The 18832-nt window shown below is 39.3% G+C and overlaps 1 protein-coding gene across 16 annotated transcripts in view; it reads right to left on the bottom strand.

Annotated features, from left to right (window-relative positions):
* Nucleotides 1-18832, bottom strand: part of ARHGEF28 (Rho guanine nucleotide exchange factor 28) — a 110956-nt gene that overhangs the window by 42788 nt on the left and 49336 nt on the right. For 12 of the 16 annotated variants that reach the window (XM_088054290.1, XM_014252385.2, XM_088054291.1 and 9 more), the window contains 6 exons: nucleotides 10298-10428; nucleotides 7572-7843; nucleotides 4965-5109; nucleotides 3555-3666; nucleotides 1706-1778; nucleotides 1090-1213 (listed from right to left, as the gene is read on the bottom strand). In XM_088054290.1, coding sequence (XP_087910416.1) covers nucleotides 1090-1213; nucleotides 1706-1778; nucleotides 3555-3666; nucleotides 4965-5109; nucleotides 7572-7843; nucleotides 10298-10428 — 857 coding nt within the window. Of the gene's footprint in view, nucleotides 1-1089; nucleotides 1214-1705; nucleotides 1779-3554; nucleotides 3667-4964; nucleotides 5110-7571; nucleotides 7844-10297; nucleotides 10429-18061; nucleotides 18174-18832 lie in introns of those variants that run through there. The other 4 variants (XM_088054292.1, XM_014252384.2, XM_088054294.1 and 1 more) reach the window with 3 other exon arrangements.

The raw sequence follows: 18832 nt of genomic DNA, 5'->3' as shown, positions 1-18832 counted from the left end.
ATCAGGGAAGACTGACAGAAACTCATTTAAAAATCTACAGAAAGAGAAGGGACAGGAAACAAAATTCAAGAAGTGCTGTTGATTCACTGCACACATGTGGATCAATGCCTACATCCTCTACACATATGTATGGATACAGCTGTATACAGCTCATGCCCCTGCAGATAAAGGTGCAGGTACGCAAATTTAGACAAGTTGTCTTTAGATCTTAGAAGACATTAGAAACAACCTATTTTTAATGAGTGCTAAAAAAATTAATAGATTTTGCATCTTTTTCCAGTACCCTTGTTGGCATAACTATACATACAGCTTATAGTTACTGACAGTTATATTTTAGGAGAACACACAGACACAGACACATATGTTCACAGTTGGTTCTGACACTCCTGAAGGACCACCACCCCAGACAAACCCCTTCACGTCCACGTGCACGAGGATGTCCTGGGGCACAGGAGGATGTACCAGGGAGCCTGCAAAACCACCAAAAGGCCACCCAGAAAGAGTACATAGGCCAAGCCTGTCTTTCAAGCTGCTAATTGATGCCATTAATCTAAAATTAAGATGTCTTAGAATTAAACCACAGTGTTGTAATCTACCTTCCATAGTAGGCCTGTTTGACTCTGCAGGACTCAAATATCAAACTCTTTAACACTAAGCAGTGTTTACTTATGCAAGGAGTCCCATTAACTTCAAATAAGGCAAATTCAAGTAATTATACCCTAATGTAGAAGTTTACACACTCAATTACTTTTTGAGAGCAATTCCAAGAACAGGCCCATATCTCTTAATTTTATTTAACAAAGAAAATATTTCCTAAATGTAATTCATCCATTTAAATGTTGGCTAAATCCCCAGACAGAATTGCTAATGACATCAAAGGAAAGCTGGGTTTTTAAACCCTTTTTAATAGAGGGTTACCTGCATATGTTTTAAATTTAAAAAAAGAAAAGTGAAAATAATCTTCCTATGACTTTTGTGGTTTTGTGATAAATAATTTATCTTTACATGAAAATTTAGCTTCCATCTATAATTCATTTAATTACAGTGACATAATCATACATAACAATGTGGATATAAATCCCAAATTACCTTGCATTTATTCCTTGTGCTAGTCATCCTGTTCATCAGAAAGCTGAAAGTCCGACTCACTTTATATTTTTCAGACTCATTTTTTGAGGGTACAACATATTTATTCCATTCTTCTTCCTGAATCCTAAAATAGAGACCAGTGAAAAAATGTTCCTTGTTCCACTGGCAACATTCCTTTAATTAACAATTAGCAGAATCTAGACAGTGCTTGTTTCACCTAACATTTACAATTGCATGCTTTGTTGTGGATTTAACACATTACCAAAAAGATTGCTATCCCTTTATGAAAATAACACTTGCCAAGGAGCGCTCTGCATGTGCAACGTGTAACAAGCTTGCCTAGATGGTATCAAAAGCTAATCAAACCACTGCAGAGGTTTGGACATTCCCGCAGTGGACAGGAGTCCCAGGAGGAGACAGGAGCCCATCCCTACTTTGTGCATCCCACAGTAAATCCCAGCTGCAGGATGTGTGCAGTGGGAGCTGGGTTGAGCTTGGCACTCTGTTTAACCATGAGCTCACAGAAGCCATGGGCCTCCACACAGCTGCTCAAAGCCCACATCCCACAGGGGGTCTCTTCCCCACCTGGCTCCCTAGATGTCATTCTTGCACAGACCTGCTCCTGGCTCTCCGCGACACACGCCCGTACCTTTGCTCCCGGGACTGCTCGGCCAGGCTGTACGCCCGCTCTGCAAGACACAAACAGCCACAGGGCACTCGGATCACGAGGTCATAAGGTTGATTTGAAGCTCCTAACCTCCACCAAGCCATAAGCTTACCATCAAGGGTTTGCAATGTCATTTGAAAATTAGGAAGGCAAAAACATACGTACACTAGAAACAGCTTTTTCTAGGTAAAGAGCACTTCCTGCTAAGCTTTCAGTTGACAGGATCTGCCAGAACTGAGAAGGGTATCACTGAATGCCAGTCTCTGCAAACTGACTGCTTTTAAGAATAGCAAAAATAATTTCTTTTGTTTTTCCTAACAACACGGACTCGAATGACTCACCCTTCATTCTGCTTTTTACATAATTCCCTGTAAAATATCTTAATGACATTCTTCTATTTGCATTCTTCTATTTGCAATTTCTTCTTTCATCTTATGCAGCTTTATCTATCACAAAAAATTTAAATCCTTCTACATAAGGAAGAATAGTACTACTCTAAGTACTGCCTAGGATGTTTAATGTGCTACGAATTTGTATCTTCTACAATTCTACCATCCTCTTCACAGATGACTCAAGGAGATACTTTTCACAAACTCTCTAAAAACCAAAATAAAAGATAACTCAGCTGGGTTGTTTTGGAAGAAAATAAGCCAAAAATTCAGAGAACATTACCATTTTCAAATTAAAAGCCACTCCCTTTTGCAGACATTTTTAGCAAAACTACCATAGGTATGGTTCAGAAAGATAAACACTTGCCTAAGTCAAATCTCCAGACTGTGATTTCTTTGAATTTAGATACAGGCTTAAACACCCTTTGCTGAATCAGCATCCCTTCACACAGCTGTAGACATCAGGTTAGCAAGAGTTAAGAGTATTTACCAAAGAAGCAGCAAAACAAATAGGGCATTTCAATTAATTGTCAGGCATGACCTGTGCCACAGGTTGCTTCTGTAAGAAAACAATGCCATGTATCCATGGGAGATGAAGAAGCCTCATGCAAAGCAGATCTGGGACACTGACTTAGAAAGTTTAAGGGCCTGGAGGGGGGATGGACCATTGTTCATGAGCACACCATCTACACAGCAGGTACAATTTCTTTACTGTTTTTACTATTACAGCCTGGTAATACCCTCTCCAAAAAAAAAGTAGGTAGTATGTTTTAAACCTGAGCATATTGCGGGTGTTTTTTAAGTGAGGTGAGCTGTATGAAAAGTGTATGTACTTCACACTTTGCATGATTTTCAAATATAACCCATACCCTCACTGAGAAAAGCATGTGTTGCCTTCTAAACATGAAAATATGTGTCTGGAAATATAGCATGTCAGAAACAAGCCATAAAAAATTACAAGCTTCTTGCAGAGATATCTCTGACTCCGCTTGATGAAGTGGGTGGGTTTTGCTTCCCACCTGTGTTTCAGAGATTCCCAAGAATCTGTGGGAAGCTGGAACCACCTGTCCTCTTTTATGCCTCTTCTGTGTCATCCTGAGCTTCCTCCTGGTCTCTGTCAGACACTTAGCAGGAGGCTAGGGTAAGGACCTTCTAAAAAGAGGATTACTGCCCTTGTCTGCATTCCTTTTGGTGGCTACTGCCCTCTGAGTTTGTATGCCCTCTCAAGATCAGTGTCTGTATCATGGGCATGACAAGGGCATGACAGGGCTGTAGATGGGAGAGAATGGAGGGATGATGGTAGGGCTACCTGAAGGCTACCGAGCACACACGCTGCTGGGCTCTGTACCGTCACCAGCACTGGGCCCGAAGCGGGCAGGTATTGAATAAGGCAAAGCCAGAGAACTGACCTCCATTTGAATCCCCAACTGCAAAGTCCTGAAGAACGTGAGTTCTTCCTACCAAACCTTTGGGTGAGGAGCAGGAATAGGAGCGTGACCGAATCCCAAGCACTGTGCATTCCTATGAGAAATTGCAGCAAACAAAACCTTGTGTCATTTTGATTACGCGATTGGTTGCATCAGCAACAGAAACAAAATAAACTAGAAACAGCTCGTATAATTTTCTTGGCTTCAAGTTGAATTTTTTGACAACTTTATCTGAATTTTTAGGAAGTCTGTCATACTTCCACCATGATAAATTTTTGTATGCTACAGGAAATAAGTGGCGGATGCAAATCAGACTAAGAGACTAAAAGAAAGCTTATATTCTTCTCCAATTTGGTAACAGGTGACATCCACACAGTATTGTTGGCCATTACTTCTGATGACCAAGCTATCTTCTTTTACCAAGAAAGGGATTAATCTTAGTACTTTAATACTTCAAGAACATTTCATGAAGACTTTGGCCATGCCTTAGTAATTACTGATGTCAGAGTTTCCAGAGAAAGGAGTTGATCTCTTTCTCTTTTCTTTATGTTGTTTTTTGCTTTTTTTATCAGTATTGTATTTGAAAACATTTTCCAGTTACCAAATACCTCAACAGTAAGACTTGAAAGGAAATCCCCTAATTTTTGAGATATCATCTATACTTCATACAGACTATTCCTAAAACTCCTGTAAAGTGCGTACCTTATTGTTTTTTATATTAACCCTACCAGAATTCATGTTTGTGCTGAACTCTTTTTCTCCCTTCATATAATCATTTGCTGAAGGCCAGATAAAATTCTACAGTAGCAACAAGTGCATCTAAAAAAACATCTAAAAGAATCTCTGCAAACAAGAAATAACTCTGCGTATGTGACTGAAGATCTCAGAAATGGCACCATGGTCTAATGAAAATTAATGTAGAACAGGATACTTCAGAAAACCATAGCAAAGATATTTACATTGATCAGTGGACACCCCAACTGAATTTCCCTGAGTTTAGAAATTGTTTTAAAACAGGCAGCAGGCCAGTTTTACACTTTACAAAGCATTTACTCTTTCACATAACTAGAGCTGGTTAAACATTTTCTCACTAAATATATTTTGGTTAAAAAATGCTTATTCACTGGACCTGAAATACTTCCCTTGAAACATTTCTGGTAAATGGTGTGTTTTTTAAAGCTGAGGCAAATCTCTGGTGGATATGTACTTTCATGGCTGCTGCCCAGCCCAGCCACATATGGGGAGTTCCAGCTTCACAACTCAAGGTGCGTGGTCTCTAGAGAAACCAGCAACTGGGAACTAATCTTTCCCCTTCACATTCAGATGTTTCTCGCATAGTTTCAGCGATTTACTTAAAAGGAAAGCAATTCAAACCAAGACAGGATCAAATACCTTGGGCTGCAGACTGGTAGGTAAGTCTGGTCCATCTCTGCTAGAAGCCATGGCCTCTGAAGAGCCGAGGGAAGGGTAGTGAGCATGGGATCTGTCTGACACACCTCCACTTCCAATGTCTACTTCAAGGTTATCGAGACTTGAACTGAAGAAGACAACAAAGTCTTTAACTTCCCTGAATTCCTCATAGAAATTTACTTCAACCTTAGTGCAATAAGCAAAGATTTGGCTGAATCCTCTGAACAGTGACAAAATGCCATGATTGTGTCAGGTAAACCATGCCCTGAGGCCTCTCTCAGGTCTGCAGTCACCTGGTCAAGGTTCTCAGTCCTCTTTGCAGGACCCCTCTGACGCAGCCTCACGGATCTGCAGCGCAGATATCCGCATCACCCACGATCACGCACACTCCCACCACAGCCAGACACCTCTGGATCAAGACTTTTAGACACATGCTCAGCATCTCCCAAAAAATGAGAGTTTGTGTTCCACGCATAAACGTGTCTCGCTACAAAGGAGAAAAGGAGAGCTGACAGAATAAGTGGAACTGAGAGAACTACCTCAGATGTCAGTATCAAGTTGAGTGGGTGTAGATGGGTATTATGTGCATGTGTGCCTTTGTAAGATACCACATGGCTGCCTGCAGACATATTTTCATCTACATCTGTGACTTCATGACGGAAGATGGAAGAGAAAAACACCAAGAAGAGATCAAGGAGGGTCTTGAAATAGTTTATAAGGTCCAGTTCTAAAGATAAACATTTAAAAACATAGAGAGCAACAAGCAGACCGAAAAATCTCTGGCTAAATCAATATGTCAAACACGTAAAGATTATTTTATTGGCAAGGGTTCCTGAGCAAGAGAGCACTCAGGTTGCTCAGCAGTACCGTATTTTTCCAGGATGAATCCTGTTACCTGCAAGAGCAAGTTCATGGTCTCTTCATCAGAGTGACTGGAAGGAATGGTTGACTGCTCCCAATAACATTCCAGCCTTACAACATAAAACTTTAAATTATGTGTGGTATTTCTAAATAGCCGGAGTTCCTACCAGGGATAATAGCACAAAAATTCCTTCACACACCACTACTTTTTTGAAGCACAAATCTATCGCTACTGTCTGAAACTACTTCCTTATTACAGTTCTGGAGACGATATCTTGCAATGTTTCTGAGTAATAGCCCACATGACATCTCAGAAACAAGTTATATTAATACATTATCAGTTACTGTTACACATTAAAACAGAAAAAGCCATACATATCTATGTCAACAGACAAGTATCCATGACTTACTATGGCAACTTCTCCAGGGAACTTTTCAGACATAAAAAGCTGGTTTAAAAATAGAATTACATACTACTAGTCATATTTTATGTGTAAAATCTGTATCACTAATATATGTCATATGACATATTAAGGCAAGTCACATGTCTCTGAAAATTTGTATACACTCCTGAAGTTCTCATACAGGTGCCTAATCAAGGTCCTCAAAAGGGTGGGACTATCTAAAAATATACAGAATAAAAATGTTTCTGACTAGAGGAAGATTATAGTATTCTACATGACATTCCTACCATTAGCAAGAAAACAAACAAAAACACAAACAAAAACACCAAAAAAAGGACTGTGAAAGAAAAACTCTGACATTTATTATATTATCTGTGTTAAAGATTTCTCCTAGTGGGACTTCATAAGACTTTGCATAAGAAAGTCAAAATTAAGGCAGAGAAAATGTTATTGCCCACTTTAAAGGATAATTGGCTGACCCTTCTCCTCCTTACTGTTTCTACATAGGTCTGATGCTCTACCTCCAACTAGTCCTAATACCCTTCAAAGGTGGAAGCAAGATTCAGATTTCCTTCTGTGTAAGAAGGAATCTCATTTATTCAGAGAAGCAGTAAAACATCTTCATCAAGGAAATTCATTGTTAAATTGTTTAATTTTAAAATTAATTGTTAGAAACCTATTTTTAATGACCAAAATTGCTGTTCCATCTTAAAAGTTCTCTGCATTTCTGAAGCCATTTGGAGAAGGGTCTTCAGACAAATGGCAGCAAACCTTGGATGCCAGCAATGGAGAAGAAAACAGTCTGAAAACAGTGCAGCTAGACTCTGCAATGAATCTTTTGAGATAAGAAATATCTAAGCAATCAGGAATAACACAGTCCTTCTACAGGCTTATTTAAATACTTGAAAGATTCCCAGAGACTTCAACAGATTTTTGACTATTTTCTTAAAGGAAAATATAACAGGAGAACCATAGTGAAATTCTGCTGTCTGTCAAAAATGCCACAATGGCAGTGACAGTGAAGACCTAATACTTTTTGCTTTATTTTGCAAAGAGTATTTGCATACTTTTTATAAAGGTACAAAATTATCCACTTACATTCAAAATACATTTACTAAGAAGACACTTTTATGTGTTAAAAATGTCTTCGTGGCTATTTTATGAGAACAGATTTAATAATCTGTTTAATAATCTACAATAAATATTGGTGATGAAAAACAGAGTTTTCACCCTAATAATATTCAGATTCTGCTTCACCTTTTTAAACAAAAGGTGGTTATAAAAAAATCCTTATTCTGGCCATAGCATCAAGTCAATTCCATACCTTCTTCTTTTCCTGTCAGCATAAAGCTGGCCCCGATCCTTAATAAATCCATGGGTCTTGAATGGAAGATATGAATCTGCTCCATACAGATGAGAAGCTGAAATGGCATTTTCTTCTTTTTTTACTGGCTTCTGACTTTCTTCATTTGGGAGATACATAAATTGATCACTCCCCTCAAGGGAGAGAGAGGAAGAGCTCTTAGCCATTGGGACTGAGTTGGTGGGATTCAGACACATTTCACTACTGACACCATCTCCATGAACGTCTCCAGCCTGCAGGTAAAAAATGAGTGCTGGTAAGATGCAACAAGAAGACATATTATCAGGAAGCAAGGACCTAAGAAGTTTGCCATTTTATTTATGGCTATATGTTTTGTGAGTTTTTTTCCTATTACTTTCTACACCACATGAATTTAAGGCAATTTATGTGACTAAGAGATTCTAGACTTTGCGTTATTTTTTTCCCTAATTAGAGCAGCAATGAATTGGTATTTCCAAGTCTACTGAATTTCTCATTCATATTTATACCTTTTATTAAATGTCCTGATACATGTATTTATAGATTTTATTAAAAACTACCCTTGAGTTGAGCAAAAAATATGAATAATACATTAGCGTGAAAGACATATGGAAGAGAATTCATTGCATTAAATTGTGCAATTTAATTTGGAAAAATCAGCCTACACATCATGCACTTTTAATTTTTCAGCACCAGTTTCCTAAGCTTTGAGATAAATATATATGACCTGGAACAGAGTTTCTCATGGGGAGGAAGGGAAGGGACTCTTACTTTTTGCCATTAAGCAATTTAGGGCCTGAAGAACCTCTCCTTCTGCACAAAGACAGGAATGGATTTGGGAATTCTATTTTCTCAGGTACAGGGATGAGGATTTAGACTCTAGTCACAAATAATTATTTGAATTCCCTGTTGACTTGTCAGAAGATACTACAATATAGTTCACTGTTAGTTGTTTATCTAGAGGCAACAGTCATGTAATTAGATACTGAATAATATTGAAAAGTCACATTGCCCATTAAAACACTCAATCTCCAAAAAGCACCTGTATAAAAGCAAGAATAAAGGAAGAATTGCAAGCATCTCCAAAGCCCTGGTCTTTCTGATTGCTGACTTCCTCTTTTCCAATTCCTCTTGAGATGTGCTTTCATCCCCATCCTAATTTTATTTTTCTTAGTAAAAGACAGGGAGAACTGCTGGCATTTTTACAGCAGCCCACATTTGCATTCAAAGACACAGCACATGCAAGTCTGGAAATACTTCTGCTGCACTGTGCACGTGACATGCAGGAAGGTAAAACACTTTTCCCAGGTCTTATGCAGCTGTTCCTCCCTGAAAAGTTATTCCTGTCTGGGCAGTGTTCCTCCTCAGCACCAAAGGGACCTTCTCCAGCAGCCACTCTGGCTCCTGCTGAGTGGTGCTTGAGGGAGAATTTGGCCCCAGTCAGCAATTTTAAAAAGTTGAATGTGGCCACAGACTGAGCAAAGGTTAGCTTAACCCAAGCTGCAGGCCCACTGAGCAATACGCTGGGGTAACATCTCCATCTGTAATGGTGATGCAGTTCTGCAGCTCTGTCCTCCCAATCTCGATATTGTTCAAATCGAGGGTTCAAAGACTGTACTTTATAGTCCCCTGACAGCTGCTCACTCATGGGTCATTATTGCATACATTCATCTCTTACAGTCATCTGTAATACCTATTACATCTCTTCAGTGCATTTTGAACATACTCAGCCTCTGACTTAAGCTTCCATCTCAGCTGTCACATGAACTGGATCTGAAGTGGATGCAGTGGGTGAAGTGTTTCAGGGAATGGGGTAGGGGCAGGCAGGAGGCAAAGAAAGGGGGGAAAAAAATAATATCTCTGATTTCTGACATTATCTGATAATTTCTTACTCCTAAATTCCAACTTTCAGACAAGGGAGAGCACAGAGCAGGTTACAAATAAATAAATAAATCGGTCACTTAAAGCATCACTGAAACATAACTACACACCAGCAGAAGCTGGTATCTGCTTAGCTAGACACAGCTAACAGTCATGTGTTGTGACTAGTCAGACTCCTGACCCCAGCCTAAATTATGGTATCTGAGTGTGACCATGGGGGAAAGATTCCAGGTGCAACACAATGGTGTAAAATATAATTTGGTATGGACACTTCAGGTCATCTCCAGTGTCGGTGACAAATGAGAAACGGCAATACTAGTCAGGATCTCCAATATCAAAATGTTCCATGACAGCTGTAGGACATCAGCTTCACCTTTTCATCAATATCTTTGTTTTTGTTGAGTCTGTAAGCTTTACAGTGAACTTATAATTAATTAACTTCTGAAATTATGCAGCAAATTTGTCTGTACTCTGAGTGAACATAGAATTCAGAAATCTGAAGTGCACACAAGCACTGCAAATGTTTCTCAGAAAGAAGCACATGCTGTTTAGCTCACAAACACACAAAAGAGACAGTAACACCTGCCTTAGGGTTCTTCCTGCAGGCTAGGGAGAATAATTCCTATAATTTACTGAATGTGTTAAAGGAGACCTCATAAAAAGGTTACAAAGTATAGCTGGAAAGAGTAAGACATTAGTGGTTTTAATTTATAATTTTATGAATTGACAGCACACCACTGCTGACAGATTCAGAAGATCCAACTATCATGCAAATAATTTAACAGAAGATGAAGAAAAATTAGCCAGAAGTTCAAATAAAAGCTTACTTGGTCCACTACCATGCAGTTTGCATATACTTCATCACTTCCACTCAGCATGGGAGAAAGTCTGGTTGCAGCAAAGAAAGTAGGGGGAGACTTCAATTTTCTAAGAACATCAAGGGTAGAGTGTCTGTGCTCTGGAAAAAAAAAAAAGTATGGGAAATTTGCCATTAAATCTCAAACCATTTCCTTCTCATGTACATATACTACCATAAAAATGGAAAAGTATTAAGCACCAAATCTTAGCATTACAATTTGAGTAATATTTGTGCAACCTCACCAAAACATGCTCATTTCATAACTGCCTAACATTTGCTATATGTTGCAGGAAACCTATAGCTGACAAAGACTCTCAAGGGTACCACAGAATCATTCATGTAACTAAAAATAAATGTTCCTGTATCTTGGTTAGCAAAAGCTTCTATTTTCCACCTAAACTAGAACTTTGCAGAGATTTGTGGTTGCAGAAGAACACAGGACAATATTTATGGGCTGAGAAGAATTATACATGATTCTGCCTATACATTAAATACCTGTCATCTGATACATTAAATAAATGAAATACTGTTCAATTGCAGTCAAATAATGATTCTCCTAAAGCATTCTACAGACTTAATTTACCTAGCCACATAAATAGTAATCTTAAAGCAAGAAATCAGATTACTGTTCTTAAAACAAAACCAACTAAACAAACAAAAAAAACCAATAAAATTGCAAAAGGGACATAAATAAAATATCAGTAATACTGCCTTTACAGAGTGACAGCCATCAAGCGAGACTTGATCCATGAATGGAGTGTTTAGGATGAATATAGCATCTGATCTGCTCTTGACCAGTTTTACCAGAAATCATTAACAGAAATCCAGAGTTTAGTTTGCAAAAGTGTGCTCATGACTAAAATACTAAAAAAGACTGGATGGGCTGTGTATTCTATGCCTTTGAGCAGCAAAAATCCTATCCTGCAAGCCCACTTCTCTTAAAGCTGGCTGTAAGAATGAAGAGCACATACCAGGTCCAGCAGTGGAGCTGGGTTATCTTCTCAATGTAAAACAAGTAAAATTTAACAAAGCAGAAACCAGGTTTGTTGTAGAGTGTGTGAAAACAGGCTAAAAAGAAATCACTGTTGTAAAGTAGTTTTCCTTAAAATGTATGTCAGACATTGCCATTGGAAGTAAATGGAGACACAGTAGCGGAAGAATGATGTGATAGAGGAAACTATTTCAACCAGAAAAATATCCAAAATCAAACCACTCAATAAATTTAATTTGAGCTTGTCTTTTATTGAATATTATGGTTTAAATCTTTTTTATGCTGCATCAGAAATTTATTTTCGACAGAGGTGAAAAGGAAAAGATACCACTAAAGACTTTCCCTACACTGTATTAATAAAGCAACATAACTGCTTTTGTAAAGTCACAGAGCCATATAGCATGGTTTGTGTTGAAAGAGAAGTCCAACCTCCCAGCCATGCCCAGGGACATCTTTCATTAGATCAGACTGCTCAAAGCCCATCCAAGATGCTGTAGGCATTAGACTGCAAGGAAATTCATAATGAAAAATTACAGCTGGATTAGAAGCAACACTTGTTAAGGTCTGGTGCATTTGTTGCTTTGAAAAAAAGAAGTCCCAGACCACTGCCAAATCTGCAATGATACACCACAGCTTTTATTTAAGATGCTATCTCATAAAGCCTAAGAACAGTAGCCTCTATACTCAGAGAAAGATGGAAATTCCCATTTAGAAATGGCACACTATGAGTATTTGGTTTCGAATCCTGGCAGGCCTTGTGGGATCTCATACTATTAAAACATCCTTACACATCTTATTTTGTTTCTCTGTCCTGCAAGAATTTTAACATGATTTTAGTGACTGTCATATTGAGAACTCGTAAAGCTGCAAACCATTTCCTTTGGGATCTGACAAGATCCCAAAGCCTTTGTTTATAAGTATTATAAAAGCATTGTTTTCTACAGCAGCTCATCAAACTCTGGCAGTTTATATCATATGGAAATGTGATTTGGCAAAATTGGCAGTACTTTCTTGTGGCAAATAAAGATTTCCCAGGGTTGGTCTCAAACCAGCAACCAGGCAAAAAAGTAAGTGTCAGACTCTCCATTTCTTCTTGTTATCTGTATTACCTTCCCCAGCCTGCACTCCATCTCGTATATAAACCCGCTGGGTACAGCAGGCAAGGGTGGTGTACACCTCCCGTGCTAGGCTGGCAAATTCTCAACACACACTCCTGAAAAACAGCCCAGGCATCAGGGATTCCCACATCACGGTGTAAACCTGAGTCTAAAAAGTCAGTTTCTTGACTTCAGCAATAGTTCCCACAACTGGGGTGCAGAAACCTCCAAGATGAGAGGGCACATGTGTATGACTCAAACATTGACAGAAAGACAGCTGCAGAGCCAGCCAAGGACTGTCAGTAATGACATGCTGTGAGAAGGAATAGGATGTGGCTCAAGAGGCAGGGCAGCACTTTTCTGGGGCAAATGTCCTTCTTCTGGATCCTGGAGATAAGAACAGCACAATGCAGCTCAAGTGCAGGAATGAGGTCAAGAAGTAGGCATGGACTGTAGGGGAGGGGTCAAGACCATCCAAGACCCCCAAAGCCCTCTGACTCAGTTTCAGAAAAGTCTAGAAAACTGGACAGTACATGAAAACTCATTTGTATAGAAAGCAAGAAACTTAGCTCCAGGCTAAGTGAAAAAAAACTATCTAAAATAAAAAAACTATCTAAATAAACATACTCCTCCAAAGCTGGGCTGTACAAGAGCCCTGGGACCCTAAACACCCAACTAGCTGGACTGACATTGAAGCCAGGACTAGTGATCTCCCTTTCTTTCTCTCAACCCCTCTTTAATACATCTCCCTGTCTCTCTCTTCTCTTTCAACCCACCTCTTTACACAAAACCCACTGCTGTGTGCTTACAGGAGGACATCAGGAAATACCTTATAACAATTTCCATGCCACGTTGTAATTTACTACTAAAATTTTCTAAGTTTTTGTGGACTCTTTGGCTTTTGCCATTCATTTTGAGCATGAGCATCTGCCTTGGGTGAGTTCTTCCCCTTCAGGGTGGGATGTCACATGGGGTCTTCAGAGTCACTTTAGTGGACTGCACATCCCAAACCAGAAAGAACCCAAATCCCCCTTCTAATAACATGTTACATTATTTTAAAATTCTGTAAAAGAGTAACAACCAAAGTAACAAATTCTGGAGAAAGATGCTGCAAATACAAGCTATAACAGAATATGCTACCTGCAGTAGCTTCGGCCCGTAAACCTTTATTAATGATTCCCATTAAATGCCATATATTTTCCTGGAGATGCTCCAGTTATTCTGTTGTTAAATGTGACATGACTAAATAAATTTTCATTGGTGTTTTAAATGGTAACAAATTATTCCAGGCTTCAAAGAATCATAGAATTGTACACTGGAAAAGACCCTCAAGATCATGAATTGCAACAGCAGTATGACCCCACCGTACCTCTTTATTCCTACTCTGCCCCCTCACCCCCTCGGTTTCAACGGTATGAAGGAATGGCAACATCAAACTAACTTTGTAACATGAGAAGTTTAAAGCCTTGCTGAATGTGGGGGACACCAATATTAATCACATATTGACTGTGCTAGTAACTTATTTCCACCCGAAAGGCCCACGTAGTTTAAAAAGTGACAAAATCATTGCAAATGTCCAAATCACACACTGCATTCCTACAGCTTCACTAACTGCCTCCAGCCTGCTCTGCTGGCTACAAGTCCCTCTTACAGGGGACCTTACAGGGACCATCAGCAGACCCTTCCCTCCACGTTAACATGGCAGCAGGTAACAGCTCACTGTACTGGGTACCAGCAGTAACACACAGCAAGGCTGCACTTGCCTGAAAGATGAAGAATATCAACAAAATCTATTTTCAAACAAAATGTCTCAAAAAATCTCTCCTAGGCATTCAAAAAGGTTATTCACATTGCAGACGCAAAAAATCAGCACAGTTCGTGAAAAAACAGGACTGCCAGGGCAAACTGGCAAAGGCATCCCCAGGAGAGTTTAGGTTCTGTAAGGTATTGGAAGTGGATTTCAAGATGCTTGCTAAAGTAGGAATGACCTGAATAGAACAGAGGAGAATTGGCTTTGCTACTGGAACAGCCCAGCAAGCACAGCTCAACAAGCTAATCATTCTGCCAAAACAGAACACCCTCTGGCTCTACACTGTGATCACAGAAAAAGAATAAAGACATGTCTCCTTTAGAAGAGCTTGTGGCTCTCTGCCATCTGCTCGATCAACAGTCTAGATAGATGTATGTTATTTAGATGTCATGCTGGGAAGAATAATCTCCAAACATGGGTTAAATAAATTACCTTGACCAAAGAGTGACTAGGCGCAAGTTCTCTACATCTTCTCTAATACTGTAGAGTTACGCAGCAAAGGCTGCACATTCTATCAGCCAAAAAGCTTATACAAATACTATGACTTAAAAAAAACCACATCATCACAGCAGTAATTAAAAACATGTCTTATGCTGGTGTAAGAAAATGCATTGCCTTGAATGGTCTGTGTCAGAAAATGGCAAGAACACAATAATGATTTTTTTTTTTTTTTTCTCACAAAAACCAAAACTTAAGTTGTTTCATTGGAGAACACACAGCAAAAGAGCAGTTAAATACATCAACATGACCAAAACAAGAGCCAGGAAAGAAATTATAAATTCCCTTCTCTAGATACAACGAATAGTTTTCAGACAGCTCATCACATTTACCCCCAGCAATCTGAGCAGGGGTTAATGTATAATTGGAAGTCAGTGAAAAATACAGACAGCTAAGTGCATGGGTCATGCAGGACTGCAGATATACTGCTCTAAAGCCAGGTCACCTGTATTTTAAGAAAGAAGTTCCTAGCATGGGTCCAACTGAAACAGCATGCACATCTGTAGATATGACCCATACAATCAATTTCAGGGACAGAACTGGATTTAATTGAGGTGTCTTAGGTCTTCATTCAGACAGCACAACTACTTCTGACAGCTAAATTAAGCAAGTATTTGAGAATAACCCTACATGGAAGGTAAATGATGTAGGCTTCGAAATGCTATTGTCATAGATGAACATTTAACTGTCTTAAATCAACAAAGTGGAAACTAAAGCACTGTGTTAACTATATACTGAACAAGGGGGATCAGGCATATAGATGCTGGAAAATAATGCCAACATGTTCAAGATGTAGTCCTAAAGTAGCCACCGGGGATAAAAGCACCTGTAAGCCTTTCACCTAAATGTGAGCTGTAAGAAAGTATCTGTTTTCAACATGGGATTCACAGTCGTGACCCCCTCCCTCAAGGAGGCACCTTACCTACTACACAAATGAATACACAAACAGAAATAAGTTGGTGTCTCATTTTACTGAACAGTACACCAAAAACACTACTTTCCCGTGATATGGGATGTACCCATATGGGATGTTCACTTCACACCTCTGCACAAGTGGACTCAGTGTGTAACTCCCACCTCTCAGTGCAGTAGGACAGACTCATCAGAGACAGATATTCCCAGCACCCCCGAAGGTTTTTAAAGTTCCCAAAAAGGCTGAGAGTCACTGTCTCTGAGCAGGCAGGACTGTGCAGAGTAAGGACTGTGCATTGTGAGAATTTCACATAAAATAACAAATTAAATACTTCTGCTCTCTTGCAGCAAGGAAAAAAACCTAGATCCTCTTCCCAGTCCAGTCACTAAGACAGAATCACGTTCACATTCTCTGTATAGTCTCATTACCATTTAAATATGCCATGCCCAGCAGCTTTAGCAGGAAGGGGCAATCTGCAATGCATGTCCCAAAGAAGTGAAGTCTGCCAGACTGCAGGAGTCCAGGGGAAGGGCAGGGGCTGCACACACAGTCTGAAAGGCATTCCTGAGCAGCAATGAAAACTGACTTTGGGCCTTAAAATGTGAAAACACTGATGTATATAGTGGGAAGTGGCGTGTGATAACTTTGACTCTCCATTCTGAAGAATAGGACAGTCTGCACAGCTCCCCAGCCTCCCAAGAAGAGCAACCCTAGGTCTGGATGCCAACAGCCTGATGTTTCAGAGGGGAAGGGTGGCAGCTGAAATTTCATGGTCCAGAATAGCTGGAGCACCCAGCACAGGTACATGATTTCATGATTTGTGGAGTGGCTGGAAGAACCCTGCACTGTTTCCTGCCAGGCACTGCAAATGTCCTGTTCACTGAGATCTGAACCCCTGTAGGAATGAAATATAGCCATGAGCTAGGTGCCCCAGACCTGCATGCCAGGATCAACTGGTCATGTTCAGACACTTGCAGAAAAAAAGAGATCATGAGCTTAGATCATGAGCTTGCCCTCCCCTTGCAAAGGCACTTTTCCCACCACATCAACACAGAATTTCAATCCCCCAAGCACAAATGAACCCTTGAACTTTACCACTGAAATATTCACAGGTACCCAAAGGCACCTTCTTGCTCCAACAACCCCACATATAAGATCAGCTGTGTGTACAAGCCACATGTGTTCATATACTACTAACAGGGATGGAAAACAAGTTACAATACTGTAACATATAAACACCACATCTGTATCCAGTGCTTTAAAACTGATGGACTACTTAAAAAAAAATCTGTCCAAACAAAAGTGAATAAAGGATGCACAGCTACAGTATTTACAGATAAAATGAGTCCTTCTTTTAGATGGAGTAAACACATGTGCAGCTTGCAACACATTTCATCTCTGCAAATTGCATATGCATCCATATACACTGCAGAAACTCCTGTGCAGTTGGGAAATACTGGATTTCCTCAGGAAAAGAAGGAAAAAGTTTAGGAAGTGCCTTGCACATTAAAACACGCATTTTTCATTCTAAATTAGGTCAAAATCTCAGTCTGTGTAAAAATTATTCTCTTGGTTTACTGAATTTAAAGACACTGACGCATCTTACGCCTCTGATTTGTTTCTTTCCCTTTCTGAAACACAAAGAAACTCCCAATTCTATGAAAAAAAGTAGAAATCATATATTTTTTCCATTCTTTGTCTTCAGTCTTTTGCTTTTATGTGTAGTAAAATTTTTTTCTTTCCTCATTAAAGCTTCCAATCATGACTCTTCCTTACATAAACTTACTGGTCACTGTCTTTGAGCCTCCTTAAAAGCCCTCTTTCTCATACTGACAGAATTTATAGCCCCTACCTCCCAAAGATTTCTCCACATAGGTGGGTAATGTCTAACTATGCAAAGACAGTGACTGACCCTTTTCTTTTGCTTTTGCAGAAAGCAAAATATTTTTCTCTTCATTCTGGTATGATTTTTTCTCATAATTTAAAAAACAAACAAAACCTGTTAGCTGTTGAGGCATAGTTGAATTACCAGATTCTCCCTAAATGAAAATAACTGCAACCATCAGAAGTTTTGCAGCTGCTGCTGTGCCATGCAGCTCCAGGGTGTCAGAGTAGTTCAGTGAGAGCTACACATACATCAAGAAGAGAAAAAAAGAAACATAAGCGAGTAAAGAAGTAAAAATAATTGCAATTAACAGTACATAATCTGGAGAAAAAATACTTTCTTTTTACTTAAAGAATTCCAACACCATTATCTAAAAAGGCATAAAAAACACTGAGGTGGACTTTTGACAGAAAGAAAATCTACCTCACACAAGCTCTTTATAGAGCCACCTTCACAGAAGCAGAAAATGAAAAGAAGACAGAGCTGTAAAGTATCTTTTTAAAAGAAGAGTTATTTAAAAGAAGATAGCTTTTTCTACCTGGTTTGGATGCCCTTCTTCGAATCCTCATTTTAGGTAAGGAAGGCCAAGAGTAATTAAAAGGTGAATCAGAGTCTGAGTCCATTTTTGTGCTAAATAAACAGAGAGCAGATTCCCAAAGTTGCACTTTGTTGTTCTCAATAGCAAGTCAAGTCTAAGAGTAGTGTGGAATAAACGAATGGACAAAGAAGGATCAAATTGCCCACTAAACACAGGGGAGGGAGAAGCTGTAAATGTTTGCTCTCTTCAGGCGTCCAGGCATGTAGACAGAACAGGCTGCAAATATTAAAGCAGAAGCAAGAAGGTTAAAGTATGAGAGCTTCGAGCTGAGCTGCTGCATCGTGGTCCAGAGCTATTTGAAAGGTCACTGTGTGCCAATGAATCATTAACTCACCTTTTCATTTTGATGCAAATGAAAACAATAGGAGCCGAGTAAGGAATCAGAAAATACTTGTCAAAAGCAAATAAACTATTACAAAGCTTTGTTTCCATGTTAAAAGTGGGGGTTAGAAGATCTCAAATTAAGGTCAGGCAAAACGCTGGAACTAAAGAAGCCAAAGATGTAACACCAAGCTATGAGCACTAATCAATCTGCTGGGCTCTATATCACTCCAGAGCAATACCCCTCCTCTCAGCATTTATAATTTTGGCAGACCTCAGGATGTTGCAGCTGTAAAAGCAGTGATAACCCACTCAAAATCTGTTACTCCCGTCTTTCTAGCTCAAGAGAGCTTAAAGCTTGTGTCATGAAGAAAGATTACACTGTCATTA

Source organism: Pseudopodoces humilis, chromosome 4, assembly GCF_049639895.1.
Source record: "Pseudopodoces humilis isolate 2021_Gansu_Grassland_sample_001 chromosome 4, ASM4963989v1, whole genome shotgun sequence".
Taxonomy (NCBI): Eukaryota; Metazoa; Chordata; class Aves; order Passeriformes; family Paridae; genus Pseudopodoces; species Pseudopodoces humilis.
Note: the sequence above shows the minus strand (reverse complement) of the source record. Positions and strands in the feature narration are given on the sequence as shown.